General features: G+C 35.4%; 1 protein-coding gene across 10 annotated transcripts in view; it reads right to left on the bottom strand.

Moving 5' to 3' along the window:
• The window catches only part of DOCK3 (dedicator of cytokinesis 3), a 211,766-nt gene that overhangs the window by 143,074 nt on the left and 56,542 nt on the right, over positions 1-12,150 (bottom strand). For all 10 annotated transcript variants that reach the window (XM_032193974.1, XM_032193975.1, XM_032193976.1 and 7 more), the window contains exon 6: positions 3,760-3,908. In XM_032193974.1, coding sequence (XP_032049865.1) covers positions 3,760-3,908 — 149 coding nt within the window. The remainder of the gene's footprint in view (positions 1-3,759; positions 3,909-12,150) is intronic.

Below are 12,150 nucleotides of genomic sequence, written 5' to 3'. Positions count from 1 at the left end.
TTTGTAACTTTCCTCTGCCTATGGATCTTTCAGTGCCAGATTTATGGCAGCTTATTATATTTGGAAGATTTCTTTCAGTGCAATGACTTCAACAACATTTCATGTAAGAATAACCTTTGGCTAACAAGTAACACAAGCCTACCAACTCATCTTGCTTATGACTTATCTATCCAAAAGTTTTGGTGGCTCCTCCTTCCCTACTCTGTTTCTGAGCCTTAACATGGAGTATCCCAGATTTGTAGGGAAGCAAGTATTTTTGCTCAGTATAAATGGGAAAGTGACTATGGTCAGGCGCTTGGATGCCTTCTGTTAATCTCCTGACAGGTATTATATTAATCTGAAAGCATAAATCCTGAAGACAATTTTAAATGACCTCTGATTTTTAAGTTGAATTACTTTGAAGAATCTTCATCTGCCTTTTTGGTAAATAAAGCATTCACACACTGCTGCAATTAATTTTGTGCACTGGAGCAGAAGCAGAGCATTCCCATTTCAAACAGAAACTCTGTGAGGCAAATTCCTTCCTTTTTGATGTATGTCTCTAGAATGACAAACATTTTTGTTAGGAAATAAGATTAATTCTGATTTGGAACAAGTGCATTCAAACAGTGCTGGGGCACATAGCAGATATGCAAATCAGAGTATTGTCGGTCCTCTCTTGTGAATGCTGGAGCACATCTGCAGGTAGACTTTCCTATCAGAGATGTCATTTCACAAGTTCTAAAGAACTAAGCATTAGTAAAAGTTGAAAAAGTCAACTATTTGTTTAAAAAAACCAATAATGGAATATTTCAAAGTCAAGTTTTGATTTTACTTGTAACTTGACTTAAATTGAGAGACACTGCAGATTTCAGCTTTATAACATGATCGTTGCAGACTTCCAGCTATATATTTTATATAAATAGTTTCCTGATATACACATTTTTCCTTGTTATTTATAGACTACTGGGCATTTCTAATAGCATTTCAGACTTCAATAGAGCAATGTCCTCACAAATTATATCAGAGTGATGATTTTTTTAAAAACCTATTTGTATTGTTCTGTATAAAATCTAGCATGACGTGGAGGCAAAAAATATTATGAGACTTTAACTGCACAAAAATATAAATTAAGAGGCTCAAAACTGAAAGTCTAAAAATACTAAGATGCTATTACGCTTAGAAAAAGTATTCTTTTGAATGTGAAATGCAGTAATGCACTGAAATGCAGTAATACCAGCCACTGCATGAATACACAAGTAACCTAACCGTGGATAACTAGCAGAGATAAAGCATAAAAAAGATTCATCCAGTATCATAGTTTTGTAATGAAGAGAAAAAAAAAGTCTAAGTAACAAAAAGATAAAATTGATACAGTAAGTAGAAATTAGCACTACATTATAAGAATGTAAGAATGACTAGTAACAATACAAAAGGTTAGCAGCAATAATTTTAAATTATATCCCTACATTCTTAATACACCAAACTACAGAGCAAATGTTCTTAATATTTTAGGCTAAATATACAAAATAAAACAAAAAAGAAATTCCCTGGCGAGTTATGGAAACAGCCCAAAGGAGTTCTCCCACAAAAAACTACACACACAACAACAACAACAAACACCCACCCTGTAACTACTAATCCAGGGCATATATTTTTTCTTTGATTTCTGCCAACTCCTACAAGAACACACAGGATGACTACCAGAACCACTGCCAGGTTATTTAAAGGAAAAAAACACCACTTCAAAAAAACAGAAAAGAAAACCTCCTAACTGGTGGAGACAAATGTGAATTTCATGTTTTTATTACTCTATCCCAAATAATGCAATGCATTAATGATCATGGTTGAGATAAAAATAGCTTTACCCTAAATGATACGTGCTACATAGTAGATATGCACATCTAAGTAACTTGGCTGGGGAATGTCTTCCATTAAATTATGCTACCCTAAGCAATTATATACCTACTCAAACTGCATGTATTTAAGTTTCTCATTTAATATTAATGCATGTTAGTAATGGCATTTTTCATTCATTTGCGAATCTCAAATATGAAAGAAGAATTTTGTCACTGTTTGAGAAATTCGGCATTACTATGTGAACATGCATATGAAAACCATTGTTTTCAACAGATTAGGAAATGTGGTTGTGAATTTCACAATAAAATTCAGGGGAGATACAAGAAAGTGATGTTGCAGAAAGACTGCCGAAATGCCCATTTAAATATTGCATAGTGTACAGATATAGTTAAAAAGGCGTATGACTGAAAAGATATTTATACAATTCCTTTACTGATACCCTCTTCTGTTTCAGAATCTCTCTGATACTGTGTACCTTTTTCTTTAGGGAGAATAATACCTGTTCTTACACAGTAAGAAGCACTTTTTTCCCCTAAATAAGCATTCTGAGCAAATGAATTGAATCATGAACATATTTATATTTACTGATTTAACTGATGTTTTTCCACAGCTGTCATGCATTAGATTTTTTATAGTTTTAATGTAATTTGTATTTCACGATTTTACATTTAGTGTATTGAAAAAAAAAAACTTTCTATAGTCACTAAGTTGAGCAGCCTATTCTCTTCATTGCTGTCCACTCTCCTCATCTTTTATTCTTAAAACTTTTTTGCTACTCACTGTTACTAATTTAAATACACTCCTTGAGAAAAAATGTTTTATATAACTTTGAGAAAAAAATGTTTTACGTAATGTTCAAGCACAGTTTCTTAGATCCCACTTACTCTGGTGGGAATGACAATGGAAGGTAACTATAAGACAAAGCTGCAGAACAATGACTTGATGACATCTGTTAGATGATGTCCTTCAGAGCTTTCTTTCCACAGGGGAGATGTGAAATGTAGGATGGGTGCTAGCTAAAGTTTCGTGACCATGTTTAAGTATATCTCTTGGAGGAAGACCTGAAGTAGATGACTATGGAATGAAGTCATAAAAGAGCTATGTTAGTGACAAATATTTGCCTTTCTTCCTCAGCTATGGAGTTACAGAACTGCCTCCTGTCACACCCTGTATTTTAATTAGCACTAATCCTACTCCTGGATGAAAAATAGTGGCTATATGCCTGAGGGGGATACTTTCTTTGAAAAGGTCATATGCATGTCAAGCAAAACTTACCTGTCTGATACACTTTATGTAAGAACAAAAACAATTCTGCTGAAGGGCTAGTTTTTGTTTAATGGTAGCTTATTACCATTTCACCTTCTATCTGAATTGCAGTTTTCATTGACTCTTTAAAAACATTCTCTACAAAATCACAGTGAAATTGACCAAGGAGTCCAAGCATTTGAGAAATGTCATCAATAGCCAAATACATAGATTATATCAAAAATCTGCATTTTCACAGCCTCAGTTACAGTGTCATTATTGCCAGTGAGATTCTATAGTAATTGCACCAACCATTAAAATACTTCTTCAATGAAAATAGTGTTGTTTATTTTATTTTATTTATATATTTATTTTTACTATCTACAATCACATCTTCCCAGGCATAACAATCACTTCACTGAAACAAATAAAGTAAATTGACCTGAACCTTTTAAAAGTGCAGCCTTAGAGAGAATCTACTAATAAGCATATTGGTCATTTGATAGTAGTAGTATAAGACCTATGCAGTAAACTCACTGTAAAAAGTTGTATATGGCTTCCAAATTAACAAATGTTCTACCTGCTTACAAATACTATTGAAAAGATTTTTTTTTCTAAATAAAAGCTATTTAAAGTAATTAGAACAAACAGTACCCAGCTGGTACCTGTACTTACTCATTGCCCCAGTCCAGCCTCACTGTGAGGTGTCTCTTGACCTCTCGCACCTGATCCTGTGTCAAGTGACCTGACAGCAGCTGTCTACGTAGGTCAATGAGTTCATTCATCACATGGCGCAGTTTGTAGAAAAGATCTACCTTATGTTTCTGTAAAGGCATATTTTTGGGAGGGGAAGAGAAAGAATGAGAAAGGAAAAAAAGAAAAGAAAGAAAATGAAAGAAAGATTAAATTTGGAAAGAGAAAAATGGGAAGGGGGGGGTGAAACAAGGGGGAAAAGAAGAATGGGGGAGAAGAAACCAGGAAGACAGGGAGGAGACAAGACAGGGAGAGAAAGATTTATCAGTTTGGAAAGAGAAAGAGCAAGAAGGGGAGTGAGGGCAGAGAGCAAGGAAGAGAGGAAAGAGAAAGAGAGAGATTAATAAGTTACCAATTTTTCATTTAATTACCCTAGAGGAACATTAATCCAGTTTGTACAAGCTTTAAAATATTTATATCAAAAAGCAGAATTAACTGATGCTATTTAAAATGAATAGCTTTTTATTGCTAAATTTTGGGCTCAATCTACTAAGAAGTCCATTTTCTGATAGACCCTAATGTCACAGCTACATCAATTCATTATGTGCAGCAGGGATAACTTATTCCAACTATACAATAAATTCAAAGTTTTAGCCTTAAAGTAACAGAGAGGGAAAATAGACTGCATTAAGTCAGAAGCTAATGAGTGTTCTGAACAGTTAACAATGTTTTATCACTTTGGAAAAGTACTTTTAATATTTTAAATATTCCACTTAACTGTATATTACACGGGTATCTATGATAGGTGGTGGTGGTGAAATGAATATTAATTACCTGCACTCTGAAAGGGACTAGAACAATAATAAAATCTACCTGCAAAACTACTTTCAAGGAGAAAAGTTAATATAAAAAATGAAAACAAAAACCATACCCACTACCAGCAAAAATATCCTAAGCAACTAACCCTGCAATCATTTCCAACAGAAGCAGAATTCTTCCAACATGGGGAAATAAAACAGAATTGGCAATGTTTGTTTTCCCCTGCGGGAAATAACTACATGGGAAGAACCCCCCAGAAGGCAACTCTGAAGCTAACGAAGACCACTTATAAGCACCCTTAAGATAAGGAAGGGTATCCAAGCTACTCCCTTGTCTTCTAGAATTCTTTTTGTGTGTGCATGTCAAGGCTTTTGTCTACATGGCCACACTGCATAAAATGGCCCCTGTGTAACAAACGAAGATCCCAAAGAAACAAAGAAAAGGAATAAAAAGATGATCACTACTGTGGTTGAATGCCATTTTTTGTATGTGTGTTTTTGAAACAACAAAGCTCCATTCCTACCCGTATGCAAAGCTTGAAGCCTAAGAAAGCTTAAAACGTGAGGAAAATATGGACCATAAGGATTGAAACTGACACTTCGCAGGCTAGCACTGTCTCAATTGCATTTCTGATTGTAAATGAGTGTTTCATAAAAGCTCTCTAAATGAAGATAAATTCAATTTATCACTACTAGATCTGACAGAAGAACATCCACAAAGAAAAATGTGTTTTTCTATTACAATATATTATTAGAAAAAATGTTTTTTCATATATTTTACCAAAGACAAGTAACCAGAAAAATAATTTCCATCTACCTGAGTTTGTTTTCCTGCAAGAATACTAGACTTGCATGAGTTACAAAAACAAATTTCAATGCATTCAATTTTGATCAGCAGTTTATTAGTTTGTTTGAATCTGATTAAACATCTGCTTTGCTGAAGCAAGTTGAGCACAGACAGGATCATCTGGTGTTCTTAATCAATTTTGAGATTAAAAGATGCACAATCTTTCAACTATACATCAACATTGGTTCTGGTCCATCTGAAAAACAAAAGTGAAATACAGACACCAGACCCAACAGAAAGGCAACTACTTCCAGAGTTGAAAATACAAAAATATTCTAACAAGATAGTCACACAAAGCTGGTAAATATAAATTTACTAGGATTGTGTTTAAGTTTTCTCACTAAATGCGGTGCAAAGTAAATCAAACCCAAGCTGAAGACAGTAGGTATAGGACATAAAACCAGACATTTCCTATTTACGTGAACAAAAAGGTTGCAACTTTTTCTGACAGAAGACGAAAACAATGTAGTTCAGGCCTATCAAACCAGCAAATTAGCTATATACCATCAATAAAACACTTGGCAATGAAGTAATCATGAGAATCAGTTCCAAATTCATCACATTCAGACTTCCTAAATAAACATACTGAGATGAAAAAGCTGCACCCTTACTCTTCTAATGATGGTTAAAAAAGCCAGAGAAGCTGTAGCTGTGATCTCAGGCAAACGCATATAAGGTGAATCACAGATGCAAGACCCACCGAAGTGAAAGGAAGTACTTTCCTGAGACAAAGGAGAGCTACAACAGTGTTGAATGTGGCTTACTTAATTCCAGACTTGCAGATAGTGAAGAGCTTGATGCAGTCAAAAAACAAACAAACAAGAAAAAGCAGTTTATCATGCCCTCCTTCATATCACAAGAGCCTAGTGATTAATAAGCTCCATTTGGAGCCAGACGCAGCTGGGTCTGGCTGGTTCTGGAGCAGCCCACCTCTATTCAGAGACCCACAGCCCTGCTGCCAGTGCCTGGGCACGCAGCACAGCTCCTTTATTTATTTATTTTAAAAACAGGTGGCAACATAAAATAAGCCCCTACTGACACACACACTACAGGTATCTTCTCTCTGCTTCATAAGGATTCCAAAATCAGAAGCTAGCAGATAAAACTGCTTCATTCTTCAGTACAACCACCTCATTGTTTCATGCCTGCAGTGGCTTTGAAATGCTAACTCTGCCTTTGTCACTTCTCTCTAAATAAATACCACATACCATGGAAATATATAAAATACTGGTGGTATATTCATGGAATCACAGAATGGGTTGGAAGGGACCCCAAAGCCCAACCATTCCCCTCCCCATCCAGCCTGGCCTTGGGCACTACCAGGGATGGGGCAGCCACAGCTCCTTTAGGCAGCCTGGGCCAGGGCCTCACCGCCCTCAGAGTGAAGAATTTCTTCCTGATGTCTAATCTAAATCCACCTTCTTTTGGTTTGAAGCGAAGCCATTACCCTTGTCCTATCACCACACCCCTGCCAAGGAGTCCCTCCCCAGCCTCTCTGCGGCACCCTTCAGGCACTGGAATGCCACTGTGAGGTCTCCCTGGGGCCTTCTCTTGTCCAGGCTGAACAGCCCCAACTCTCCCACAGCCTCTCTTTGTGGCCAGATGACCTATTTATAGTAATTTTGTTATCATGACTTCATTTAACACTACCATAAAGAAGTCAGAATTTTAAGAGCCATCCCTTAAGACATCTCCTCTAAAATTGCCTTGGGCTCTTACAGAGGAGAAGGTCACAAAAATTGTTTTTGTTCTAAGAGCAAGAATAGACGTTTCCCAGGCTCCTTCTTATGGATTTCAGTATCTTCGACATTAAAGCCCGGAAGCATCATAAGCACATGAAAGCAAACAGTAAGCCTCAAAATAACACAAAATGCATGCCTTTCCAGTTTTGTCTGGATTTTTTAATTAAGCAAATTACTTCATATTAAGGCTCTTGTGCTACAGATTTGTGCTGCATTTTACAGCTTAATCTTACACAAAGTCTTTAATGTTATTACCATGCAAACCTTAAAATACTGCAAACTTTTCAAGAAACAGTTTAATAGAACTATCACAATATTTGCAAATATCATACAGCATCTCTATGACTTTTTGTCCAAAACAAGTAATTTGTTTCAAATCATTCACATTAGTATCGAACAATTACAAGGATGTGTTTTACTTCAGATACTGTTCTTCTAGAGAACTACAGAAGGATAAGAACTGTCAGAATTTGACAGAGGCTTTTGACTTGGTGTCTAAAACCTCTCTTTTTTTTAAAGCTTGTATTTCTAGTATAAAGCAGACAAAGTTGTTGCTGATTAGAGGATATTTGGCCTTGATACACATTTATTCAAGCTGCACCATGAAACTTGGCCAGTCATATGTTTCTGTGAGGAGCATGAAACTATTTAATGACTATATATTTGAGATTTGGGGAGTGGGGCTTTTTTTTTTTTTTTTGGCATTTTATGTGAACAGAGGAAGACTGTCTCCTATTTCAAGACACTGCAGCATAAGAAAACAAATATACAAAAGACAAGGAGGAATAAAATAGATCATCAAAATACAGCGTACTTTATTTATACAAACACCAATTATCTCAGCTACCTCTCTGCTTAGTAATTATTAGTTGTCTCATTCAGAGAGATGACAGATGAGGTGCCTCTTGCTGAATAAAGTTCAGACTTCACAAGTGAACACAAGCAGGATATCTCAGGTATGGAGTAAAACTTATATGCATAATCCTGTATTATCAATATATCAAGCCTGGCACCCACAGAAAAGCAAAGGAATTTGAGAACATAGTTTATGTGAATGTATTAAAAAGGAGAGCTGTGAAGATGGTGCAGGCCAATACCAACATGCAGTAGAAAAAAAAAAAAAAAAGACAAGTACAAACTTAGCTAGACCAGCTGTGTCCCTAAAATATTCTAGTTTTATTTCTGAGGAGTAGATTGAAAGATTCCCCAAATTCTAAACATAAAAATATTTAGACAAGAATAGCCCTAGCCAAAATCATTTTAAATTTTTTAAACACCACATCCTAAAACTTTGGCAAACATGATGAGGAAGCTGTTTAAAACATGTTGAGAACACAGATATTTTAGACAAGTCAATTATTTAAAAAATGTGCAGTTCTGTGAGGACTACAACATCTATCTTCCACAGATCAGTTGCTTGTGGCTGGCAGGTTTTGGTGTCTTAACAAAAATTGTAGGAACTTTATTTCTGCTATAAATTTAGCCGAAGTCAGGCAACAAAGCCTAGTGTTATGAAGGAAAAATCCTGACAGACAACATGAACAAAAACTTCCCTGTGGAAATCTAGGTTAGATTTCCATTATAATACAGGACATGAATGATACTGTCTGGATTTCTGTTACTGAAAGGAAAAAACCCTGGATGGGAATGTCTCCACATGATTCTACAATACAACTAAACTTGACGTAGTTTTATAGAAAAAAATATTCATGCTTCTGGAGAGGAAGGTGAACAAAAGTGACAGAAGGCATAGTTCCAAACTGAATGCACAAAATCTAATAAGGAATGGCAAGAAACAAGTATTACAGAACAGTAATCAACATGGAACGATAAACAGATGAGGTGAGGATCTAAAGACAGAGCAGAAACATTTTTGTGTTTCTTCCTCTATCCCCACCACAGACACATAGAACTCTCCAAGACCAGAATCTAACTACTAGACTAGACAGACTTTTGTCACGTTTCCATACAACCCCTCTTAACAGTTTTATGTAAAAGGAAATCTAGGGTAGAAGATAAAGACAGAGCTATTAATGAATACAGGAGAGAGATACAAAGTCTTCTCTAATTTTAGGCTCTTTACAAGCATAACAAAACCACCTGGAAATTTTTGAAAATTATTGACTCAAGCCCATATTTAAGTATGACTCGTGATGAATTAAATGGCCATACATATATATACATATGTGCCTATACATCGAGTCCTGTTTTATTGTAGAACTAAAACATAATTTAAAAACCATTATAAAATACAGAAAATTAACAGAGAAGTTAATATTGAGCAAAAATTAGCTAACCTATAACTTCTCCCCATTAAAACTACCAAGTACTTTTCTAAAGGGTTGCGTGGAGCCATCCTGGAGTTTTCACAAGAGTCTGTGGTTGAGCTGATGCTTCATAAATGGCATATGACTAAACATACAACAAACAGCATTAATTTCTCAAACAAGAAACAGATTGAGAAAGGAGGGCACCTCAGGATAGAAGAATGAAAATAAACCAGAACAGAAGTTCTCTATTAGTTAATAAGGATGCATTAACATGAATCACATTTATTCTCTCCTATGAATATTCATAGCCCCTAGCTTCAAACAGAAATTTTCCCTAAGATAAATCTGGTTTAAATTGATTCTCAATTCTATTCACTATTAGAGGGAATTTCAATTTACAATGTGTATTAAAGCTGAGTAAATTAGAGTGACAGAAAAGGACCGTTTCACATTGTTATTAGTAAATTCTTCACAGACTCTTTTGCCAATGAAAGTATCTAGAGTTGCTTAAAATACTGACACGCTACCAATAGAAAATTTAAACAGTAAATAAGAATGACAGAGCACCAATAAAGAAAAACAAAATTAGGGGAAAATAACAGAATAAAGCCTTTACAGGGTAAGCAGACAAGCTTTTTCTCATGTTAAATGACAGTATGTGAATCATCATATACCATGCTTAACTAGTACAGTAATTTTTTTTTTTTTTCTTCTGGATATATTCTGCTTCTTTCTTGCAAAAATCCTTGAGCTAAGAGCTGTTAGATCCATTGCACTTGCATCACTAACTCTGTGAAAATGTTCCTTGCCACTCTTGGCAACAATGCAAGCAAAAATGACAGGATCACTGACTTTCTCTGAGTTACTAATATATTCTCAAAAGAATGAAGCCCATGATACGAAGCCTTAAGTTATACAGAAACTGATTTTATATGGGCATCAGCAAACTTACAGTCCGTATGCAAACTATTCACAAATCATTATTCGAACCATTTCTCTGAAAATCTGAAATGTACTAGAAATTTAGTTTTTGAAGAACTTGTGCGTTTCCTCCTCTACTCCATCTCTAGATGGAGTCTAGAGCTCTCCAGAGAATACTATGAAGAAAGTTGTATTCATGAGTGGTTGTAGCTCTTCTTCAAGAACTTAAGTTTTAGTATTGTGGTTTTTGTTTTTTTATTATTATTATTTTTTCATATCATGTCACAGATCTTAAATGTCTAAGCTAAAGTTTCAATTCAGAACATGTTTTTATGAATAGCAATGCAGTAGGGTACAAGGAAAATTATATATTTCAATTTCCTTTATACGTAACTTTTCCATTTTCATATTCAGTTATGTTGCATGTGTAAGGTAACACCAAACAGAAATTGTTACATTTGCACTTAAGACATGTATCTTAAAATTGGTCTGTCTTTCCCTTACTTACACCTTTATACACCTGAGTTATCTAATACAGCAACTTGAGACAAGTAACAGATGACAACGTCTAACAGCCACAAAGTTTTAAACAAGTCTGGCAAGGCTTTATTGTCTGACTTCATGCTAGTAGTATTTATATTCTCGTGTTACTTTCAGGCTCTACCACCACCACTGAGACACAAAGTTGGCCTGAATACGACAGGTAATCTAGGTGGAAATTATTGTTGTTAAATTCTTTGATTAATGGAAAAAAATAGGATGCGAACAAGGGAGATTTTGCTGAAATTTGATTGAAGTTCCTAATTCTTTAGGATTAGCAGCAACATTAACCTCTCTTTAGAGTGTCATAATAGACTTTTTGCAAAGCTTGAGGAAATGGAATTGAAGGGGATAATTATTGAGACCAACTTAGAGATTTAATTCTTCATACAGCATTTCTAATGCTGTAAAACCAGTGACATTAATACCATTTCCTTCCTTTTCAATCCCTATCATGTTTATAGAACACAGTTCCAAGTTCTCTGCATATTAAATTATTTAATTTTTCATTTTCAAATGTAAGAACATAAAATTTATTTTTCTTTCTGAGGAGAAAAATATGCATGCAAGGTTTTTGCTATTTAATCAGGAATGGTATCTTGGCTTTCAGTTTCCTGGTGTCTCCACATTTCCCTCCCCCCATTCTCCGAACACCTTCACCACATCACATAGCTGGTGAAAAGACATAACACAAAGACAATGCAGTACACTTAGCTTTACCATATTTGTTTAGAAGCATTACTAAATAAAAGAAATACAACCCTCTAAATGCCATCACAATGAGGAAAGAGCTCAAGAAAGAGCTCACTGCTATGCAAAAGAAGCTTCCTTTTTCCCAAAATGCATTCCCAAATCTCTGTCTGAGTAAGATCAATGCAAAATGGAAATATGAGCAGAGCTCAAGAGAAAGGTCTGTAAACTGACTACAGAAAAATAAGTCTCTGGCGTACATACAGCTGACTTTTACAGCAGACAGTTCTGCCATTCCTCTGGGAGACATATAAAGACCTTCCATGGTGAGTATTCACAGGTTACATTTTCAAGACTTCCTCTGAATTTAAGAGCATGACAGTTTTCCTTTATTACATGAAAAATAAATTATCCTGATTTCAAGACCATAGAGGCTGGGGGTGTGAGAACAACTAGAAGCATCATGAGACTCATGACAGCATCTCCAAATTGGACAATACTGAAAATGCTTGTGGCAAGCAGGTTGCCAGTCGTGCTCAAAACCC

This window comes from Aythya fuligula, chromosome 10, assembly GCF_009819795.1.
Source record: "Aythya fuligula isolate bAytFul2 chromosome 10, bAytFul2.pri, whole genome shotgun sequence".
Lineage (NCBI taxonomy): Eukaryota > Metazoa > Chordata > Aves > Anseriformes > Anatidae > Aythya > Aythya fuligula.
The sequence above is the reverse complement of the archived record's forward strand: the minus strand, read 5'-3'. Positions and strand labels throughout refer to the sequence as shown.